This window comes from Maniola hyperantus, chromosome 6 (genome assembly GCF_902806685.2).
Source record: "Maniola hyperantus chromosome 6, iAphHyp1.2, whole genome shotgun sequence".
Classification (NCBI taxonomy): Eukaryota; Metazoa; Arthropoda; class Insecta; order Lepidoptera; family Nymphalidae; genus Maniola; species Maniola hyperantus.
Window position 1 is genome coordinate 5,863,852 of NC_048541.1, and position 24,486 is coordinate 5,888,337.

Genomic DNA, 24,486 nt, shown 5'->3' on the forward strand with positions numbered 1-24,486 from the left:
ATTTTTGTTCTTGGAAAATCGAAGAGTTCGCACAGGATTTTTAAAATATATCTGAAGCTACATGAACAAAATTGTTTTGTTGAACATCATTAATTGGTGCAGATATAGTTTGTATCCTGGATATAGACATAGACTACTTTTTAACCCGGAAAACCAACGAGCTCCCGCAGGATTGTTAAAAACCTAAATCACAGGCATCATCAAAGTCAAAGTCAAATGATTTATTCAAAATAGGTAAAAAATTACTCTTTTTGATAGTTAGATGTTGGATTCTCTCTCATCTATATAGTCTGGTCTGTTATTAATACTCTCTATATTATTGAGATGAGAAATGCAGTTTCACCAATACAAACAAGTATTTATTGAATGAGATGTTATGGTTTAGTACTTATTTTTCTTTATTTACACTTAATAAACAATGACACTGCAATTATATTGTAACTTTGATTGATCAAGGCCCAGGACCATGAGACTACTCAACTGCTCTACAACTTATAGCAGACATGTCATGTTTGGGCTCTTATTATAGATTCTTAGGATGAGATCTATAGAGCGCACTTTGACTTTGCTCAGACTCAAAAACGAGACAGATTTATGTGAGAGATATAGCTCTGTCTCGTTTTACTCTGTCTTAAGTCTAAGCTAAGTCAGAGTGCGCTCTATAGATCTCACACTTAGTGATTTGGTTGTACGGAAAAGGCTGACTTCACATTCAGCAGCCCACAAGGTAGTGTAATAGTGTAAAACGTTAGGAGGTATGGTTATAATTTTTAATATCTAACTTAAGAATAAAATTAAAACTATTATTTTTCTTATTTAACACCTATTTCATCATTGGTAATTCTCAAATATGTTTGTGAAAAATTAACATATCTGACGATAATCTATGCAGTACATACAATAAATACGTAAAATGAGCTGATAAAAGAGGGAAATAATTAATCTAATCTAGAAAATGAGAATTTCAAGTGACCAAGTTAAAAAATACTAAGTGGGCGAAAACGATTCTAAGTAAATAACTGCATGAAGTCTTTTAAAAAAGCACCTTTTGGGATACTTTTATGTGCTGTTAGAGACTTTTTTCTATTTTAGAATATTACTCTTGAAAAATAGCAGAAAAATTAGTCCATTAAAAATGTGTTCATGAAAAAAATAATTTACTAAATCACATATACTATAAATACTACAGTCCGCGATTAACTTGTAGTGTTCTATATAAAAGTGTTAAGTATACTTTGTATGGAACCTTTCGTTTGCGAGTCCGACTCGCACTTGACCGGTTTTTCCGGTTATTATTAACAATTGTATCTTACTTTTGATAAATGTAAGAGCGATCACGCACTCATCCGATCCAGATCCGTGAAAATACGGATATAAAAAATATTAGCTACTATACAAATAGTTCTAGGTATGACTACTTCGGAACGTATTTTCACGGAGTCGGATCGGATGAGTGCGTAACCGCCCTTCATCTCTCCTATATTTGCCAAAACCATGAAAAGCTTGATTGGGTTAGGTTAGATTAGAACATATTATAAATATTTATGTACCTACCCGGCCCACAGGCCGCGCACTTAGGTTCTATATCTATAGGGTAATATTCCTAACTAGTTATATAACAGTTATTTTTGTGAATCCTTAGTTCAATGCCCAACTGCTCTTGAAATAAAATATTGCAAATTTTTTAATATAAAAGTCACAATTTTTTTTTTTGCATAATAAGTAATTTAAACACTCATCGGTTGGAATAGCAAACTCGTATAATTTACAAATCACTGTTTTCTATATTTGTATTCGCCCTCAAGTTTTCGCACATTTTAGTATTTCAAAATCGGTATTGAATTTATTTTCACTCGTTTTAATACATGTCTGTACAATATGAACCTAACCTAAGTACGTACTTAATAATATACTTACTTAGGTACAGTTTACTATTCATACTATTCATACTTAATTTGATTCAGTTACATTGCTGTTCAACATTAAATAAATATAACATTTTAATTTCATCAGCAACAATGATTTTATAATTTTTCATTGTTAACAGAGAACTAACAATGAAACTCCACAAGTAGTTACTGATAAGATATGCACATAATTTTAGTTACTCTACATATGTATGGTATTAGGTACGTCAGCGCTAACGTAACGGTAAAAAAACGGTCACTCGGCAGTGCATGCTCTTAGCTGCACTATGGCATGATTGCCTATCTACCGGCAATCGGCATAGGCACAGTACTAAGACAAACATATCGATAAATGAGCAAAAAAATCACGTTTGTTGTATGGGAGCCCCTTGAATATTTATTTTATTCTGTTTTTAGGGTTCCGTACCTCAAAAGGAAAAACGGAACCCTTATAGGATCACTTTGTTGTCTGTCTGTCTGTCTGTAAAGAAACCTACAGGGTACTTCCCGTTGACCTAGAATCATGAAATTTACAGGGAGGTAGGTCTTATAGCTGACATTCGGAAAAAAATCTGAAAACCGTGAATTTGTGGTTAAATCACACAAAAAAAAAAAATTGTGGTCATAATCTAATAATTAGTATTTTCAATTTTCGAAGTAAGATAAGTATAATATATCAAGTGGGGTATCATATACCTGTGCATTCTAAAACAGATTTTTATTTATTTTTATGCATCAAAGTTTTTGAAGTATCGTGCAAAATGTCGCAAAAATACGACTGTAATACGGAACCCTCGTGGCGCGAGCCTGACTCGCATTTGGCTGGTTTGTATTATTTATTGTTATAGCGGCAACAGATATGTACATCATCTGTGAAATTTTCAACTGTCTAACTATTACAGGTCATGAGAAACAGCCTGGTGACAGATGGACAGACACACGTACGGACAGCGCAGTCTTAGTAACAGGATCCCGTTTTACCCTTTGGGTACGGACTGTAAACCGAGTAAAAACCGAGTTTTTTGAATAGAGTCCGTTTTGTTCACAATTTAGTTACGATAATAATTATCTCCTTTTGGTGAACGAATAGAGCGTTCAATGATTTAATGTTCTCATTACAATAATTAAGTGTGAGCAGTGTGAGTGAACTGTGGTCAAGGGAAAACTTGTTTTTAATAAAAATAAATAGGTATATAATATTATGTTATACCTAGGTATATTTAATTATTCCCGTAAATAGGATCCACTTACACTTTAGTTTTACAGATTGTTGTTGAAATTGTATTTTCTACACTCGCCGTGTCGCGGAGAAAGTTAAATAATGCGAAATTGTTATTAGAACTGGGCCTCGGTGTCGGTATAATATGATCTGCAATGCATTCGATGCATGCTATTCTAAATACATAAAACTAGCTGATGCCCGCGACTTCGTACGCGTGGATTTAGGTTTTTAAAATTCTTGTGGGAACCCTTAAATTTTCCGGGATAAAAAGTAGCCTATGTCCTTCCCTGGGTTGCAAGCTACCAAATTTCGTCAAAATCGGTTGCACGGTTGAGCCGTGAAAAGCTAGCAGACACACACTTTCGCATTTATAATATTAGTATGGATGAAAAGCTGGCTGACTGACTAATCTATAAACGCACAGCTCAAACTACTGGACGGATTGGGCTGATATTTAGCATGCAGATATAGCTATTATGACGTAGACATCTGCTAAGAAAGGATTTTTGAAAATTCAACCCCTATAAAATAGAGTTTTATTTTACCCCTATAGAATAGGGGTAAAATAGAGTTTTGAAATTTATGTAGTGCACGCGGACGAAGTCGTGGTTTAGAATGACATTTCGGCTTTGTAGAGCGTTGTCTCCGTCACTCATACCTATCCTATGTGACGTTTTGTCGGTCTCAACGACAGAGACAGTGCTCTACAAATTTGCTATCTCCTTCTAAAGGTCGATGTACATTACTTTCTGTCGCGTACTGTATAAAAATACTCGCTGCTGCCACTCAAAGTACAAGATGCTTTGAAATTGAATGCTTTTCACTTGCAGAACCAGTGACCTAGTAGAAATGTGAAGTTTATTTTCGTAAGTTCGTAAGCTACTTACTAGCATAAGCTGTGAGAGGAGTGTATGTAAATGGCGAGCTTGGGTGTTTCTATTAGTAGGTATCTACTAGCTACTAAGTAAATAATCATACTAGTTAGTTACCTAAAGATAGCCTAAATCTATGTTGTACATACAACCTATAATATGGTACTCACTGTATAATATAAGCTCGAATTACTGTCAATCCAACGATTTTCTACTAAAACCTGGGGTTTACCATGTCTTTATGGTTGAGGTCAGAACTAAAATCAAAATACATATAATTTTTTTTGGAAAATAAATGTGTGCCCTGATTTGTAGATTTTTTTCATTTATATATGCGTAAGGTGTGCACATAATGCCACCAACAGAAGTCGCTGGAGGGAGATCGCACGAGCAGCAGGGAAGAATTCATAGCCACGACCACTCTGTCAAGAGTGAACGATTGAGAAGAAGAAGGTATCAAAAAGCTGTGATAGCCTAGTAGTTAGGACGTCCGCTTTCTAATCGCCTTTACTTGTGCTTTTTCCTTCTCAATGATTGAAATAGGTTATGAAGGTATTGTACGACTTCGTAGTATTATATTATACCACTAGTTAGGCATACGACATTCCCAGTTTGAACTGCGTCATCTCGTCAAGGTGTACTTACGTGACGCCGCGTATGTTTACACGTCGATAATGTCATAGAATTTCCCAACAAATGAAAATAGAACAGGTGTACACTACAGTGGAACCTGAAGGAGTTAGCGATACGGTGTCAGTGACATAGCGTGACATACAATCGGGACTTATCGGAGGCGTTGTTTGCGTTGCGCGACAACCGTGCCGCTGGTCAATGAACTAAACAAAAACACCTACGAGTCGAGTGCGGTGTTCCCAAGATTGCCAGGCTTCCGAAACCCACTTGGAATTTGTGGCTCATAAGATAAAGATTTGAGAACAATTTTACAGAAGTTGATAACTGCGCGTACCTATATCGCTATTAATTATTAAGTATTTTTTTCTCTATCAATTCGTTATTTTACATTATTTATGTAATAATAGATGATGCCCGCGACTTCTTTCACGTGGATATATGTTTAAACAATCCTGCGGTAACCATGGATTTTTAAGGGGTTAAAAGTAGCCTATGATGTTTTTCCTAGGAAAAATCTATCTCCATTTCCAGCGAAATCCCTCCAGTAGTTATTTCGTGAAAGAGTAAAAACATGCACATGCACACACACACTCAAACTTTCGCCATTATTGACCGAGCGAAGCGAAGTTCTCCGAGTCTACTTGAATGAAATTGCACTTGTCCGTCTGTCTGTCTGTCAGAGCCTGACTAGTATTAGCTTTCGCCTGTGACTTCGTTCTCGTGGATTTAGGTTTTTAAAAATCCCGTGGGTACTCTTTGATTTTCCGGGATAAAATGTATACTCTCCGTCCTTTGACCTATCTCTATGCTAAAAATCAAGTCGATTAGTTTCTTAGTTAGGGCGTGAAGGAAGGACACACAAACAAACAAACACACTTTCGCATTTATAATATTAGTATGATTCTACTATCGTGGCAACTCCAGAATTAGTCAAACGTACGGCGCCCTCCAATAGCCCTCGCTTAGTGTAATGCATCCGAATCGTCCTTTAATTAAACTTGAAACAAACGATAAGACTATATCGAGGACTATATGGACGATTGCACTGCACTGTAATGATACCTATGAGTCAGCAAATAGGGGCACTCTAATTTCAAATGTATGCGGTTCGAAATACGGTGCTATATGGTGCTATTAGACTGTGAATGGACCACTAATCTAATATTTTATCTCTGTGGACTAGACGTTCAACTTAGTACCTATTATTATACCCCTGGTTATGGAGTAGCAATTTGTATGAGTATAAAAGAACTTATATAGTATGCAGAAAAGTTTTGAAAATTGGAAAACCAGAATGCATACTTTTAAAATGGTAAAGAATACACTATGGGCTAGATCCTCATGGGTGCCAATTTAAGGTACCCGCAAAATTTATTTTTATTTCTCCTGCTTTATACCTATACCTATAAGTACGTACGGTGAAATTTTAGTCAGATTGATTCAGAAAAAACGATGTCGTTTTTACTTGCTATCTAAAAACTTCGATAAATGGGTAAGTATAATATCTAAGCTAAGAGAAAGTGGTATACCTAATGGAGTAAAACTGGTTGTTGTTGGTAACATCAGCCGTAATCAACTTCCCCGGATAAAGTCGCGAGGTGGGGTAAAGTGATACGTCGCACATGCAGGGAAAGCGCTCCTAAAAGAACTTCACGCTTGCTCTCATATTGAATACAGTCTAGTTACATTTTAGTACAGTTGGCGTCAGAAAAAAGAACTCTGACATTGAACCTGTGCAGTGCAGTGGATAATTTATAGATCTATTTGGGGGTACGAATTGATTAGGTATTTAGTCAAGTGTTCGCTTGCCCCGCAAGCATTGGGATAATAGTACGTAGACCTACCTAATAGCCTCTACCACAGTTCAAGACAATTAGGGAACTTGTAACATAACATCGAGGCTGGCAGGTGTCAAATGTTAGTACATTTGACGCCAGTAGCCCTAAAGTAGCCCAATTTTCTTCGATTTTACATCACTACAGCCTAATATTTGACATAATCGTCGAGTCAGGATCAAACCGAGAATTCCCTCACTCTAGTTCACTCTGCCTCTCTTGCGTAGACATGACAATGACGTATCAGTTGCTACATGACTCATAAAAACTGGCCTACGAGTTTCATCTTGACTGATATTGATTTGCTGTTACCCGTTGAGGAGCTCCGTCCTCCAGCTCCGAAACTATTTATCAGAACTTTGTGGAACATGGAATCTGCGTAATAAGTCAACCTTTATAAAAAAAATATTCAATGAACCAAAAGCTTAATTTGCTGTAATCCGCTGAAACAAGTCTTGCCTGGTGGCTGCTTCTTCCTGCATGTTTAGCAGTGGGAGGGCGGGCGTTGCATTTCGCATGCTGCATGTTGCACCATACAGATTCGACTTGTTTCAGCGGATTACAGCAAATTAAGCTTTTGGTTCATTGTATACCATGGACTTCCGCAAAGTAACGCCTGCTTCTATACAACATTTAAAAAATTGTTAATATCGGTTTAGATTTGAGTTATAGAGTGACATCGATTAAAAATTAAAATCATTATTGCATACCCCAAACAAACCTTATTGTTTTTCGGGATACAAACTATCCTATGTAAATATTATATCCTATACTTCGTTTAGTATACCTACTTGATTGTTAACTGTCGTCAAGTGCATGCCAGCAATAAAAAAGTTGTAATAAAGTGCATGCGCGATATTGCTTGAATTTGAAACGTGTGACGTACTATCAAGCTGATTATGTAACATCTACAAATCGAAAGATTACCTAACTATGTACAATCAACAATGATACGGTGAATGACTATGCTATTATTGTTACCGGCAACCGAAAGTACAGTAAATCGAGTTAATTTATGTCTAAGGTACTTACGCGAATTTGATATTAAAAATATGTAGATAATGCATAATTGCCCAAACAAAATTGTTTATTGTCACACTGAAGTATTAAGTAATTTACTTGATGAAAGTAGGTAGGTATTTATTTCTACTCAGAGTTAATTTAATGTATGAATGTATTGTGTGGTATGCAATAGTTATTAATGTTTTAAAAGATATCCGGTATTTGCTAACTTAAAAAAGATGTTAATAATATTTTATAAGTGATCGGTCAAAGGTGTATAGATTATCAGGTCGTCTAACAATAATACTAACAGGAAGGTGGAAATTGTGTAAACTTTGTTGAGACAAGGCATTGATTTCGTAATACTCAGAGCTAAGCTTACTTACCTATTTTGTTCAATTTTTTTTCTAAAAATGTGAATTTACAATACTTTTTCGCATTGCGATTTTAAAATTATGCAATTGCAAAATTGTTAATGAAATGAAATATACATACTTAATAATAAAGATTCCTGTAAAAACACCATATTTAAAATAAATTTAAGTACCTAACTACTTACTTACTTCTTAATTCAAACATTTTCAAGAAATACTAAACTATATTAAATTCAAATACCTGTAGTACTTCAGAAAAACCGTTTTAAACTCTAAATAACGAATTCCTACGGACCAACCATTTGTTTCATTAGTTAGAGGTTTCGTTATGAAATAAGGTTCCTTTCGCATAAACATAATTATATAATATTAATATTAATGTTTTTGGTACAAATAAAATAAATAAAAAATTAATTGCCTATACAGATGGTTTTATTTAGGTATAGAAAAGTTATATGTTAAACACAATGTTAACTCTTTACGACAAGACATTGTGTTTAGCACGAAGTTCAGCAAATCGTGTCATAATAATTCAACAGTGGGAAGTAAGAAGGTAAATCACCTTGAACCTCCACTGTTTGGTAACCGAGCTGAGTGCTGACGAATAATGAAATGCTTGTAGTGATATTTTTTGTTAACGAAGTGTCCGCATTAACATTTGCTCAAGGTGACCGCCGCGAGTTGCGGCTGACTGAGCATCGACATCGGTTAGCGTATTGTTTGTAGCACCTTCATGTGCCTCATTTAATTCTGAAGACTCTAGGTTGTAGGTATATAAACGTAAACTCTAGATTTACAGAAATTATATCAACTAGCTAGTAGCCTATGCTCGCGACTTCATCCGCGTGGACTACACAAATTTCAAACCCCTATTTCACCCCCTTAGGAGTTGAAGTTTCACAAATCCTTTCTTAGCGGATGCCTGCGTCATAATAGCTATCTGCATGCCAAATTTCAGCCCGATCCGTCTAGTAGTTTGAGCTGTGCGTTGATAGATCAGTCAGTCAGTCAGTCAGTCAGTCAGTCAGTCACCTTTTCCTTTTAAATATTTAGATTAAACCGCAAACTGTACGGAAACAAGAAATAGAAATCTCTGACTTGTCCAGGAATTCAGGATTAATAACGTCTTCGATTTAATTTTGAATAAGTTAGAGGTTTTGGAAGATATAGCAACATAAGGTATGCTTTATACCGAGATCTATAGGGCGTACGTATTTAGATTTTTGCTCAGATTTAAGTTGGAGTTAAAACGAGACAGATTCATGCTAGTTATATAACGCTGTCTCGTTTTAACAGTGTACAAGTCTGAGTAAAGTCAAAGTGCTCTCTATAGATATCCACCTCTCTCTCTCTCTCGCTCTCGCTCTCTCTCTCTCTCTCTCTCTCTCACGGCGTCATGTTCCTCATTATTGACGGAATAACCTTAGTAAATACTGAACAGAAAAAGCTGAAGTACTTGCTGCAAATATTACAAAACAATAGTTATTAATATGTAAAATAAAACTAAAGTAAATTATTTCTTTATCATGGTGTCTTTTTCGCAGACGGAGGATAGAGACGTACCGAAGACGACAAACGGAATGCGTGCCGAGGTTCGACCAGTCGTTTACCGGGGCCTGCGAACAGCAGAACTTGGAGACGAGCGCCCTTCAGAAGCGGTTTCTCGAAGGCAAGGCCAAGCGGCAAGCCAAGAAGACCGATCGCAAGTCCGACCTTCCCTCCATCAGCAGCAATCTGCACAGCAGCGTGCATGTGAGCTGTGTGAGATATCTTATATTATTTTTTATTAGTTTTAAGTCATTATTTTCAGTACATTAACGTCCTGTGCAGAGTGCAGAGTGCAGATAATAGACTTTTATCGTTAGGTTAATTTATTTCTAGGATTTCCATAGATTTTTCACGGACTATTTACCTACTTACTACTATTTAACTTTATATTGAAAAAAATCCAACTCCTTTTTCCTAGGAAAAATAATTTTATTTAATGGAAGTAAGTACTTACTGACTATTTACCCTCGTTACCTATATTTTTCTGCCACCTCGAGGGAAGATCATTTATGCCGAGCGAAAGAACTCTGGAAATTTGGACTCCATGACTATGTCGTCTGTTAAGGCATTTTAACCGCTTCTTGAGAACAATTTTTTTCCTTTCAGGAATTGCCGAAAAATGGTAATTAATTGGTGCTAGGTTTGGCGAGTGGTAACTATGACGTGGTAATTTCTAACTGCAGGTCTTGTAATTTTAAAATGGTTTTCTTTTTCACTATCAATTTGTTTATATTTATATTTATCGTGTACCTAAAAAAACTCAATTTATGTTAGTCTACACTCTGCAGTCTACACCATAAAGAACTTCGTCATCAGTATGAAACTGTCCAGCAATTTCCATTACAGTCCTCTTGGAAATTGTTGGCGTGCGGCCAGTAAAGAACTCTCAGAACTCTCCAGAAAAATCGTTTCTTCAGTAAAGTAGTCAATTCCGAGCAAGTGGGAGAAAATGTAATTAGCTCTTATGTTCACAAAATTACATTTTAGACACCAGTCAGTGATAGGATAGGTAACATAAAATAACTGGTCGCGCGGTTCGTTTGAATGTCACCTTGAATACTTGACCTCATGTTTCCTTTGATTTCGTACATACGAGTGTACAATTCGCAACAGTTGTTTTACCTAATGTGAAACCTTTAACTTTACATTATTATTATTTTTGTTGCGATGAGGTCATGAATGATTTAGAAGGAGGATCGTTCATTCCCTTCACCTCACTGGCAACCTTGCCCGTAGCCAATCCCTAAACGCGACGTGCCTTATTGTATCTAGGTATAGCGTCCATTCCATAGGTACGTTACAGTGATCGATTGCATGTTACCTTGCTGCTGAAGTTCTTTTACGATGACGTCGATTTCACGATGCTTGCTCATTTGTGCAATATCCCGGCGAGAGTGTGTTCCTGTTACATTAAATATTATGCATTACACTAATAAGTATCTAGTATTTAGATAACTACTTACACCTATTTAACAGATTTTATATTTTATTTATCCCTACAATCTATGTATGTCTGTATGCCTTTCACGGCCCATCATTATCTATACTCTATACTATTATATAAAGAGGTAATGTCGTTAAGTTTGTTTGCAGGGGTAATCTCTGGAACTACTGAACCGATTTTGAAAATCCTTTACCAATAGAAAGCTACATTATTCCTGAGTGACATAGGCTATATTATATACACGCGGGCGAAGCCGTGAGGATCAGCTAGTTTTACATAAATAGAATCATAGAGATCCCACGTGATTTTTCAAAAAACCTTAATTCATGTGTTAGTTAGGAGGTAGTAAAAATATAACTTCCGGTTCCTATTGCATGTGTATAACCGCCAATTAAAGTAAATCTGTAAAAAGAAAATAAACCTTATATAATTTTGAAATATAGAGGTCATAATATTTTAGATTTTAAATTATAAGTTAAGTTCATATCAGTTTCTGATTAAATACCCGTAACTTACATTACTATGCTCTGTTGACATTTACCGAAGTTGTGCTCTATCCACGAAGAGAAGTTAGTATAGGGCTATCTCTGTTACGTAATCCCATACAAATGACAGAGACAAAAACTCAGTGGGCGATAACCATTTTGAGACACCAAGTCACAAACGAAACTATGTTTTCGAGTTGAATTTCGAATGTTTTTCGAAATCATGTTTGTGATTGATTGGTGACTCATAATGGTTAACGCCCACTGCGTTTTTTGTTCTCTCCGTGGATACTATAGAGTATCGAAATAAAATCAACAAACGATATTATCATACTCATAGCAATGTTGCTGTAATGAAGGCAGGTGGCATCGTGTCGTGCAAGATAATTGTTGGCAGCACGTGCTACGGGGACGCGACGAATCGCGCCCGGATGTAACCCGACGTCAATTGACTTGACCCCTGCCATCGCATCCCGTGCCTCATTCATTCAGTACCCGTAGTATAAGATTTTACGTCTCACCAAACGTGGCTAGAATTCGAGAGTCGAAACACTTCCGCGTTATAGTAAACTGGATCTTAATCCCCTTGTTTTAAAGCTCAAGTTTGTCTACACATCTACAGCCAGCGCTCCAAGCGGAAACCTTGCGAAATTAAAATCAGTGGCATTGAGTTTTTGACTTCATTTCCAAGACTCTTTAGGTCCATTTTACTTTGATGTTATTTTGTTTCGATTCTCGAATTCTAGCAACGTTTGGTGAGACGTAAAATCTTATACTACGGGTACAGTTTGCCATTACATCATAAAGGTTCGTACGCACCTGAGCGGCGCGGCGCGGCGCTTCAGTCCGACTGCAGAACGCGTCACCTCAGGCCGCTCGACGGTGCCTACCGCACTACAACTTCAGTACGCGGCACCTCGCGTCACTTGCGCGTCACTTTTATACCCGTTCGCGTACGAGCGCGAAGCGCCGTGCCGCGCCGCTGGGTATGTCGCACTAGCGTCACTGCACTGCGCGTCGCTTCGCTGCGCTTCAAAATATTCTCTCCAGCCGTGCCGCGCGGCAACGCGCGGTGAAGCGCTGTGCAGCGCCGCTCTAGTGCGATATGCGCCATACAAAATGATAGAAATGATATTTTGACGCTCTGTGCCGCGTTGTGCAGCTCGCTGAAGCGCCGCGCCGCGCCGCTCAGGTGCGTACGAACCTTAAAGAAAACAGTAGTTAATAGAAGATACACGTACAAATACAAAGAACTTCACCAAAAATTGGTCTTCAGATAAATGTCGTTCCATTACCTATATTATTTACTAGTTGTAATTTTCCCTAGCAGTTTAGATTTGGTTACGTTTCTTCTTCAAGTCTGTAACTCAGATTTGACAGACATACAGTTTGCTCAGGATAATGATTATCCTCTCATCATCATTATTAAGTATCAAACGATAGACGTCCACTGCTGGACCTAGGCAAGTCTGCCGCCGCCTGAATCCAGCGTTCCAGCTCCCTGCGACTCGTTTCGTTTTCATCATTTAATCTTCTGTAAATAAACCAGACTGACTGACTGATCTATCAACGCACAGCTCACACAACAACACTACAGCAACACACTACTGGACTGATCGGGTTGAAAATGTTGAAATTTGGCATGCAGATAGTTATTATGACGAAGACATCCGCTAAGGAAGGATTTTTGAAAATTCAATCCCTAAGGGAAAACAGGAATTTGAAATTTATCCAGTCCACGCGGACGAAGTCGCGGGAATAAGCTAAGTTAATTATAATAATATACTTACTGAAAAACCATGAAAAAGTTCAAGGAACACCTATGAAAGATAGTTACTTCACATAGCAAGAATAATTTAGGTTGATTTATTTTTACTTACAAGTGTTCAATATTTATTGTAACAGTAAACAAGCACAATTTTTTTTCAATATTGATACTGAAAGTTAAAATTAAATTGAGGAAAATAGATTGTGTAAGGAGCAGCAGCAATTACGTCACCTTTGTTCCGCACGAGATAATTTTCAAACACTTTAAGGCGACCACATATTTTTGTTATACTATAGTGTCTGGTCCAACGATAAACATCCAAATGGTCGCCATAAAGGCCTATTTTCTATCTACGTATAAAGGTTTTTTCAAATCCCAAGGGAATTAGTCCATTTTCCGAGACAAAAAGTAGCCGTCTCCGTATTAGGGATACAAGATATATCTGTACCAAATAAATGATGCCCGCGACTGTCTACGTGGAATTAGGTTTTCAAAAATCCCGTGGGAACTCTTTGATTTTCCGAGACAAAAAGTAGCCTATATCCATTCCCGGTATGCAAACTATCTCCATACCAAATTTCGTCAAAATCAGTTTAACGGATGGACCGTGAAAAGCCAGCAGACAGTCAGAATCACTTTCGCATTTATAAAAGTACTAGATGTTGCCCGCGACTTCGTCCGCGTGGGTTCAGGTTTTTAAAAATTCCGTGGGAACTCTTTTTTTTATATTGTGTAATAATTTATTAAAGGTAATGTTATAAAGTCTATCTCTAGTCTATAAAACATACAACTCTTTGATTTTCCGGGATAAAACTAGCCTATTGCCCTCCCCGGGATGCAAGCACCACTTTCGCATTTATAATATTAGAATGGATATGGATGGAAGTATAGATTATAATATACAAGGAGGAACTGTGACTAACATTTGAACGTACTGCTCAAAGTGCTACTATAAACAGCTATATTAGACAGAGTTTTAGTTACAGTGCTGGTTCTATCTTCACTGGTTTATTAAAACTGTAAACTGTTGCTGGGCATGGTTGCTATATGCAAATACCAGTTATCGGCCATGTACTTGTGTATCGTCATCAAAGTAATGTTTTCATTTGACTATGCATCCATATGTTCCGAGCGCGTGGCTCTGAAATCGAAGTGACCCGTCGCGCGTCGCTCGATTCGTTATTTGAATCAGACAATCGTTTCAGATTATCGTATCCAATTGTACTTGCAAGTATACGTAGATCTTATTGTGTAGCGCATTAGTAGCTTGATAGGGCTGCGCAGTGTAGTTGTGCAAACTATGCGGTTTCACAACCATCGCCTCGTATTGTCTCGTACCGTTCACTACGGCGACCTCCGAGACACCACACTTTCCACAAGACAGTCTTATCGCTCTAAAACTTTAAGGTTTTCTCTAATGAACTCATGAATACTTGCTAAGTAGGTACGCTTGCGGCTTAGAAACACTGATCAAACAATCATAGGCCATTTTTAGGGTTCCGTAGCCAAATGGCAAAAAGCGGAACCCTTATAGATTCGTCATGTCTGTCTGTCTGACTGAATGAATGAATGAATGTTTTATTCAAAAAATCTTACAGACGAGACTGTAAAAGTCCTGTATAATAAAGTTGTGAATTACATGTTAGTAGAATGAGAAGGTACTTTGGCAGGTACTTAGTTGTAATTGCATGTGCAGTGCAGTATTAGCTTGCGAATCAAACACTTGATAGCTCTATAGTTAGTGGGTATATACTCAACACACGTTTAGCAGCAAGTGTGATATTTGCACACGTGATATTATATCAAGGTCTGGCTGACTAGAATTTGAATTCGCAAACATCGATGACGTCTATGCGGAATGTGTGAATTGTAGTGATTTGTAATATCATTTGAAATAGGTAATTTTATTACGGCTTGATTTTGATGCAGACCAGCTAGGTGATTCGCTAACTCAGTGTCTAACACAGAATGATAGACACCGAGGTTGGTTGGTTCTACATTGCTGCTTCACTGGGTGGTAGTAAAATATTTTTTCGTAGAAAACCTTCAACGGATTAAAAAATGAGCTCTGTGGCTATCGTTCAGTGTTAGACACTGAGTTAGAGAATCACCCCGCTGGTCAACGATGACAGTTCAAAAGAGATTGTAAATTGTATCACAATAATAATTAATATATTATGTATTTTTAACTTTTTCACATCCTTTTGAGTTTTTGAATTGTTTTACAATGTTTTGTCTATAATTGACCGGGCCATTTACGTTACGCTAAGTCCGCGTCGCTAAGTAATATATCTAGTTATACTTTATACGTCTATATAAAGAACTAAGTTGGTACATATCACTGGTATAAATTGTTATCATAACAGCCAGCATAGTATATATTTTTATAATATCTATATATACTATACAGTAGTTATACCTAATTTTTTATCAGTAGGTACACTTTGCTATTTATATCAATTATCAATATTATTATGTAAGTATATTAATTTAATATGTTTGTTCCAGCAACAAAAATTTGGCTGTGGTGACTACGAGCCCCCGGCTAAGCTGCAATGCGGAGGAGGCGGCGGCACAGGAGGAGGAACGGGTGAAGGACTGACGAAGTTCTCCGTTGAAATTGTGCAGCAGCTCGAGTTCACCACCTCCGCGGCGGACTCCCAACCGCAACAGATCTCAACGAATGTGACGGTGAAAGCCCTCGCCAACGCGGTGAAAACATCCGGCTCGCCGCCGCCTTCGCAACCGCCGCGCGTGCCCTCCCCGTTGGACTGCGAACGGGAATGCAAAGCCGAATGCAAATCCGAGGTGGCCGACGACGAGTTCGTCGGACTAGACGAGTGTGCGGCGGCCCTGGAACGCGACGCCGCCTCCGCCTTCCCCGGCCTCGCCGACCTCATCGGCGAGGACGATGGAGACGATGCGTTCGAATATCTCATCACCGAGATATCTGAGTACCCTGAGTTAATGAAAGACTTCGATCTGGATGGCGGGAAGCTTAACGGGGGAGGCGGTATGGGAGGTCTCGAGCCGTCCGAGGGCGAGCCGGCACCGCGGCCCTACGGCGGCGGGGAGATGTCTCCCGCGGCGCAGACGCTGAAGCACATGGCGGAGCAGCACCAGCAGGCCACGGGCGGCGACTGGGCGCGCTACCGCGGCTACGGCGGTTACCGGCCGCGGCCGACGCAGCCGCCTCTCGAGCATCTGCACATGTCCCAACAGCAGCAGCTGCATCTGTCGCAGCCTCATCATAATTTACAAGTAAGTTTCCTGTCTACTTTAGTATCATGTTTTGCATAATATCATTATGTTATAGTACCCGACTACCTATCTTATCCTCCTATGGCCGGCTGCTCTTTTGCCACTGAAAATATAGTCATTAGAACTACCCACCCGAATCTGAAGTATAGTGTTGTTTAATCTTAAATACTGTGGATCATAAAAGAAAACCGTCTAATATTTCAAAACGCTAACGAAATCGCCTCGTTTTGTCTATAGAGCGCCACAATTTCAATTCCGCGCGTAAAAATTTTCAATATGAAGAGATGATCGGTTCCGATAAGGATACCTTATAATATTGTCCGTGTTTATGGGTTGATAGTCTGATACTGACTGAGGGATATTACTTTATTTATGTTATGTGCATGGGCGAATCCTCATCCATTTCTTGGCACTCCATAAAACGCATTGCAACGAATTGCGTTTAGTAATTGGAAGTCTTATTTATTGGGCAATTCGTGACGTGAAAGGACATAAAAAACATGGGAGTCTGGTGTAGTATCGACCGGGCGCAGACTGCGCGCGCTGCCGAGTGGCGGCAGTCGGACACTTTACGAAGGGTTAGAAACGGGTGCGACGCGACTATCCATGCCGTCTTCTTCTTTCGTGTCTATACCTTTAACTAACAACTGTATAGGGTTTAAGACTACTAGTTGATGCCGTAACTTCGTCCGGGTGGATTTGGATTTTTAAAATCCCGCGGGAATTCTTTGATTTTCCGTTAAAAAAGGATCTTATGTATATCTCGGTACCAAATAGATGATGCTCGCGACTTGGTCCACGTAGATTTAGGCTCTTAAGAATACATCGTCCCCGGGATGCAAGCTATGCCTGTACCAAACGTCAAAATCTATTAAACGGATGGGCTGCACCGTGAAAAGCTAACAGATAGAATATTATAAATGCGAATGTATGAACATCCGCATTTATAATATAAAGAAGTAGGTATAGATCGATTCCTGAAATGATCTCTAAAGAAATCGGATAATGATTTCCATGGTTCAGAACAAATGGTAGAAGGAATACCATGCTGCGAAGCACAGCTTGTTTGACCTACCTATTCGCTATCGCAAAATAGGCGCCCCGCGTGGGTGGAAACTGAAAAGTACCTATACTATATAAATACATTACATTGCATTCATTTGTTATCATATTATATAAACAAACAACAATAATATTAACATTTTTGAATATATTCGTCAACTAAAAACTACTTATAGCGCTTAGGTTCGTAGGAATGTGTAACATTAAATAAACAACTAGTCAAGTGCGAGTCGGACTCGCACACGAAGTTACGTTTTTATTATTTGTTGTTATAGCGGCAACAGAAATAAATATTCAGTGAAAATTTCAAATTTCTACGGTTATAGTTCATGCGATACGTACAGCCTGTTGACAGATAGACGGACAGCAGAGGCTTCGGGTACGGAACCATAATAAACGGTTGAATTTGAATACATAGGTAACGAGGCGTCTACTTCTTTTGTTGTATTAACAAGTTAAAGAGGTTTTTGATCAAAATTGCAATGTTAATTGTAGTAGAATTCCACCAATCGCTCTACGAAAAGTAAACAATAATAATAAGCTATATTTTTCAAAGTAGAAAGTTACTAAATACTAATAGCTAAATTACTGTAGCTACTGTACTAAAATTTTGATAAGCTTCAGTATATTATAATGACGTAATATTATGTTAAATATAAACAAGTCTAAAATAGAATTCGCAATCCTCAATGTGCTAAGGCCACATGTTTGACTTAGTTAATAATATACACGAAGTCGGCACATAGGTACGTACTTACTTAATTCTTAATCTTATTATAATAAAATTATGCATTTTTAACATTTTACTACCAAATATGGCACAAAAAATTCTACAGTACGCATAGTAAATAGTAGGATAGACCTTTGAAATCTAAACTGAATCTATGTTGGAGGAATTCAGACTCCATGTAAAACTATTAATTCAGTTTCTCTTTTCTCTAAGATCGACGCTATGATTCCAATGAGATAGTAGGTAGGATAGACTTGAAATCCAAATGGAATCTATGTTAGAGGAATTCGGACTCTATGTAAGTTTCTCTTTTCTCTAAGATCGATGCTATGTAAAACTATCTACTAAATACTACTATACTCTTTTCTCTAAGATTGACGCTGTATAGTTAGTAGAGCAGTATTAGCTTCAATGACCGCTAAAAAATTACATAGTATTTACAAGGATATGAACACCAAAATGATAACAACACTCAACACGTATGGCACTATACGGCGACGGATGACATCAGAACATTTGAATGGAATAAAAAGTGTAGCCTCCCGTCCGTTCACTTCCTGCATCGAGAACACGTGTCCCACCCACACTCATCTCGACACTCCCTTAATTAAAAGTGCTCTATTTCTATGTGTACCTATATTGTACATATACTTCGTATGTAGATTCATACTCGTAATATTATCGGTATATTCATGCATTCGTAATCGTATGTGTTGCTATCTGACTACATTTTTAGCGTTCCATACCCCTAAAGCCTAATTTACACTTATTAAGTTTTCAAGTCATTAACTAAATTCTAAGTTAGTTAGTTATAAGCGGCTTAATTTTAAGTAAGCGTTTTCACGCATCCAGACTATAAATATATTAATTTAAGTAATTTAGTATAGCTCTCAAGTTCATTCCGAGATGAACAGCGAAGTGCGTGAAATAATAAACTTTGTAATAGGTAGGTACTTTATGTTCTCAGCGATGTCATAGAAGGAATTAATAATGAAATTTTACCTTTTATCCTATCTATTTTTACTACATTTATTTATTTTAATCTACCCAAACGTGCTGTAGTGACCGGCGCGGGTTGCGCGGGGTAATGAGCGCGCGGCTACTTAACCGAAAAATAGACAAAATTCTATTCTACTTGTTTACTTGAAGACCTAATTATAACTTGCAACTTATTACTAAAATCACTGTTTACAAGCATTATGTCACTTAAAATTAAGTTAAAATTTAGTTAACTACTTAACAACTTAATGTCTGTAAATTAGGCTGAAGGGGGCCAACGGGCCACTATTACTAAGCCTCCGCTGTCCTTCCGTCCGTCCGCCCGTCCGTCTGTCTCATGAACTGTAACCTAGGTACATATTTATTTACATAATTATGAAAATAATAGGTAGTAGGTACGAACTATTTGGGTAGGGTTTCAGTTTTGAACTTGTTTAAAAAGCACTGCCTTCTCTCGTGCACGACCATTCAATCTTCATCGTCTGTAATCTGTATCATTATGCTAGTAAAATAACTTTGATTTACTTTTTTGAAAACTAATATGGCACCTTTGGCTAAGGTACTCGTACCATTTGACTTAAAGGTTTAATAATAGAATGAACTTTATACTTGATCCGAGCTGTAGGTGTGAGTGACGTCGGCTCGTGGGCGTACTATATACGAACCGTTAGATAGACCAGCGATCCGTGACGTCACGACCCAACAAAATCATTACCGGGGCTTTCCTTAGCTGTGAAACTAAAGATTGGTTACGACCGTTACGACTTACGCGCGCCGTCTCAATATTTAGTGGTGATTAACAAACTGATTGACTGAACTTGGAGCTTGTAAGTTTGAGCCTCAAACGCCTGGGTGAGCTAGTCTGTATATCATCATCATTCAGATCAGGGTCTTCTTTCAGAATGAGAAGGGTTTAGCCCTAGTCTACCACGCTGGTCAAGTGCGGATTCATCATCATCATAATCATCATCACGTGCCTTCTTCGAAACGAAGTTTGGAGGTCATCATCATGCGAAAAGCTTCTCTATTTAATGCCGCCTCTTTTAACTTTGGGTAACTTAGCCTCGTCCTCCCTCTTATATCGTCCAAACATTTGCGTCTTTGGCGACCTGGAGCCCTTTTGCCTTTAATTCGTCCTTCCAAAACTAATCTTGGGAATGAGAATTGGCTTTCTTCGCATGATAGTGGACGCTTTAAGTGGACATGAGTTCTCTGTCTTTGTTGACCATTTCCAGTGCCTTAGTGTTCGGTGTAAAGCTGTAAAGTGCGGATTGGCAGCCTTTAGACATTAGAATATCTAGAATCAATGACTTCTGTAATAGAAATATTTTTTATTCAAATAAACTTTGCAAGTTAGAAGTAGGGCATTATGGAGAACTCTCGGGCATGTAGATATGTCCCATCACAATGTTTTCCTTTAGGTAGGTAGAGGTACTTACTAGGTACCTACTTAAAACGAATAGCAAAAAAGGTTGAGTAATGTAACCAACCGTTCTTCTGTTGTCTGTACCACCTGTACATTTTATACTAGGTAAGTATATCATAATTAATTTATATAAGTGCAATAATGCGATCTACTGTACTAGTTTACGTAGATTTCTTCCCGACACAGGGATAGGGATACCTACTGATAGAAAAGAAAGTGTAGCAGCTGTGTCATATTATCAGTTATAATTCCCTAATCAATCCCTACCGATTTGTGCTTAAAGGTTACCTAGTTATTTTCCGTTAAAATCCGTCTAAATTCAAACAGTGCAAAACCTGAATCTATTTCGGTCTCAAGCGAGGTACCTACATAATATAACGGAAAACCAGTTCAGCTCAACATGGGTTTCACATCGTCGTCGGTTAGCTATTGTAGGTGCGCGTCGTGATAGCAATCCTCAGCCGCGCGCGGAAAGGCGATGCGCGACTAGATAAGCGATTCCGTTAGCTCGTCTGGCTGTACAATACAGCTTAGCGGGCTATGCTATTACGCATATTACATCGCGGCGAGTGGCAGATCGAGGGAGCGGTGCGGGGCGCAGAACTGGTTTGCGCGTCGCACGTCGTCGTTCGGCCCGATGTTTGGACCGCCCATGTCTTTAAACTGGCAGCTGTCACCCGTGAAGGCATTTCGTGCCTCGATAAACGCAATGCTAATCGAGAGGATTTAAAGGATTATGTATACCCCCAGAAGTAGAATGGACATAGATTACTCGAACATTTGTCCGATCGATACGTGTAGGCTAGGTACGATTTAGATTTTGATAGGCACAATATGGTACAGCTCCAAATCTCTGGCACAAAAGAATTAGGCATACAAGCTTAGAAATCAATGTTTTGTAGTGACACTGCTCACTCTGTTGTACACAGTATCTAAATTAGTTCTAGATAATCTAGTGCTATCGTAGTGCTAGTTATACTTTTCCGCAGAGGACCCTTTTGTGAAAGGGACACTTCAGACCTATCATTTTACGTAAACTACAGTTACTAGCCAAAAATGTTTTGTAGTAAAAAATTCTTCCTTTGCAGACTAATGTAAATATTTATTTCGTATTTTTTCGCATAAATAACGATGGTATATAAATTAAGAACTTTCCTAATTCCCTGATTAGGATAAAAGTTGTTTTCCTTTATGTATGAACGTTGTAGAACTTGTTCTTTTAAGTAAACTTTTACCTGATGTTTTCAAGTTAGGTATGGAGGTACCGATTAAATAGATTTTAATGTGTGCGTTTAAACCTGACCACTCACCACATAATATATTTTCATTCCAATTACCTAAATAGATATCCGCAAAAACAGGTTCCACCATAAAAATAGATGCTGCCGTTGATACGGTCGTAAAAATGTTTTAATTCTATTGATTGGGTGTTAATCAACTGCTGAGTAAATATTAGGCACTTTATAAAGTTCAACGGTAAGTAGATACCTACCTACCGTAGGTAGGAATTGGTGTAGTAAGATAATAAGTAAGTACAATCATCTTTATCTAAAAACATCCCGTGGGAACTCTTTGATTTTCCGGCATAAAATTAGCATTAGCCCACGTCCTTCCCCGGGATGTAAGCTAACTCTATCAAATTTAATCAAAATCGGCGTGAAAAGCTATCAGACAGACAAACAGATACACTTTCGCATTTATAATGTTAGTATGGAAGTATGGATACAAAAATAATAATTAAAAAACCGACTTCCAAAACCACTACAAATTGTAAATTATGTGCAAGGACGTATTGAGGAACTTCACACTGTAAAAGTTAGATCACCGGTTTGAACGCGCGCTCCTTGTATTAAACTTCTAGAAGTCGCGATGGGTACGTTGCCGTCGAAAAGGTCCAATAACACTTGAGCCCATAATAATAAATCTCGATGTCCGGCAGGTCTCTGCAGCGCAGCACATGCAGGTGAGCGGCAGCGGCGGCGGTCATGTGTCCGCGGCCGCGCAGCAGGGCATGTACGCAACCTTCCAGCATCAGGGGACCCCTTCGCCACAACACCATCAAGGTAAAAAATAGATCTTAGCAGTTACCTAGTTCTTGTTTAGGTTTTAACACCTTTTAAAATAAATCGATTCGAATTTTAAATTTTTTTTAAAATTATGTATCGATTATTTATTGTCGACAATCTGGAACTTGGAGTTGGAATTTGCGCGGTTTCCGGTCGTTTGGTTTTGCTGATGGGCGTTTTTGGCTATCGTATACCTACGCCCTCACCCCCTTGATAAAGGACCCCGGATGGGTTCGAAACTAGTCGGGCTAACGTCGACTGGATACAGAACCGTGAGCTAACAAGTATTGCCGTAGAAATATACTACATATATCGTATACCTACTCAATATATTCCTACTTAGCATTTAGGTATCATACTTTTTGTATAATCCGGTATAGTTTTAAGGATTATTGAGGATAGTATAGAATGGAGCTCGATCGATATAATATTAACACCGCATCAACCAATATAGGTTTAAGCAACAACATAACGTTGCGTGCATAGTTTATTTTTCATAACACACGCTCAGTACAATGCACCAAGGGGTATGTAGAACACATACTGGCCTGTTCTAAGTGTCGTCGCTAACATGGATGAAAATGTACCTTATGTTGACGTGTTAAGCCTGGTGGTAGCTTTGAAACTGCAGTAGCCGTTCGGTTTAGGGCTGCCTACATTTTTTCGGCTGTTTGTAGTATTTTGCAGAATACGCTATAAAAAAATTATACCTTGTAAGCGTTAGAACTTATAATGCCTCAAAAATGACTTGTCACGCGCCATTTTAGCTTCATGTAAAAAATTTAATATCAAAAATACGATTTTAGTCCTTACTTTTGACATGACAGTTGACCCATAGAGTTGAAATGGCGCGTGAGAAGTCATTTTGTACGTACTGTAAGTTTTATCCACATCAATTTCTGTGGGGATTTGACTTCTTTTGTTTCTGTTGCCAATTTTGTTAGGGAATTTGCACCCCTTCTTTTACAAAGTGAGGAATTTGTTTGGAGATCGATCCATTCAATTTCAATCGAAATATACGTATCTACTTATACTCTGATTTTTAATTCGGTGGAATTCTGACGTTGTCATTTTTATATGTACATCAGGGGGGTTATTTGTATGAAAAACGGGGTCACCACCTACAGTTCGATTTTACCCCAAATTACCTGAAATCGTGTGATCTGTTGATTTTTTCCTAACTCATTAATTGTTTTGAAGTTGATTTAATAAAGTGTGGCACTTGGTATTAAAATAGTGTCCTATTAATAATTAATGATTTAATAAAAACTTACGCCTTTATAAATTTAATCCCTAATATCCATAACCATTTTTTTTGCTCCTGTTACATTTTATTTCAATTTGCTACCTCATTTGTGGGAACTATCTTATCTCTGGTAACATTAAGAAATGTCAGAATTCCACGGAATTAAAAATCGGAGTATAGTATAGTATTTTTGTGTACTTTATATTTCTTCAACAGTATAATAGTATGCAGACCCTTATTATAGTTCAATAGTATCTATAATATATTGTCTGAGTTGGAAAAAAACTGTTCTTTTAAACAACCAAATTTTTGTTGTTTAAAACACTTGTACGGTTGGCGACCCTAGTTAGGTTGATCTGTGAACGGGGGGAGGGTACTCTGAGGTTGACGATCTGCGAGAATGCGCCAGGCGCGCTTCGGGGATGACATAGATTGAAGTCTTTATTGCGTTCTCTTTATAAGTGATTTTAGTTCTTTTTGTGCTACTGTTTAGTTATGATACGTGGTGTACTCCGATCAAAGCGTTCTTTTTTACTTTTTGTACCTGCGCTTTCAGATGCAGTCTTTGATAAGTTTATACTTGCAGTTCCATCTTTAGATATTTGG

At 38.0% G+C, this 24,486-nt stretch overlaps 1 protein-coding gene across 2 annotated transcripts in view; it reads left to right on the top strand.

Moving 5' to 3' along the window:
- Nucleotides 1–24,486, top strand: part of LOC117983295 (neurogenic protein mastermind-like) — a 40,008-nt gene that overhangs the window by 2,052 nt on the left and 13,470 nt on the right. The window contains exons 2-4 of one of the 2 annotated variants that reach the window (XM_034969796.2): nt 9,390–9,606; nt 15,599–16,351; nt 22,508–22,631. In XM_034969796.2, coding sequence (XP_034825687.1) covers nt 9,390–9,606; nt 15,599–16,351; nt 22,508–22,631 — 1,094 coding nt within the window. The remainder of the gene's footprint in view (nt 1–9,389; nt 9,607–15,598; nt 16,352–22,507; nt 22,632–24,486) is intronic. The other variant, XM_069499145.1, reaches the window with a different exon arrangement.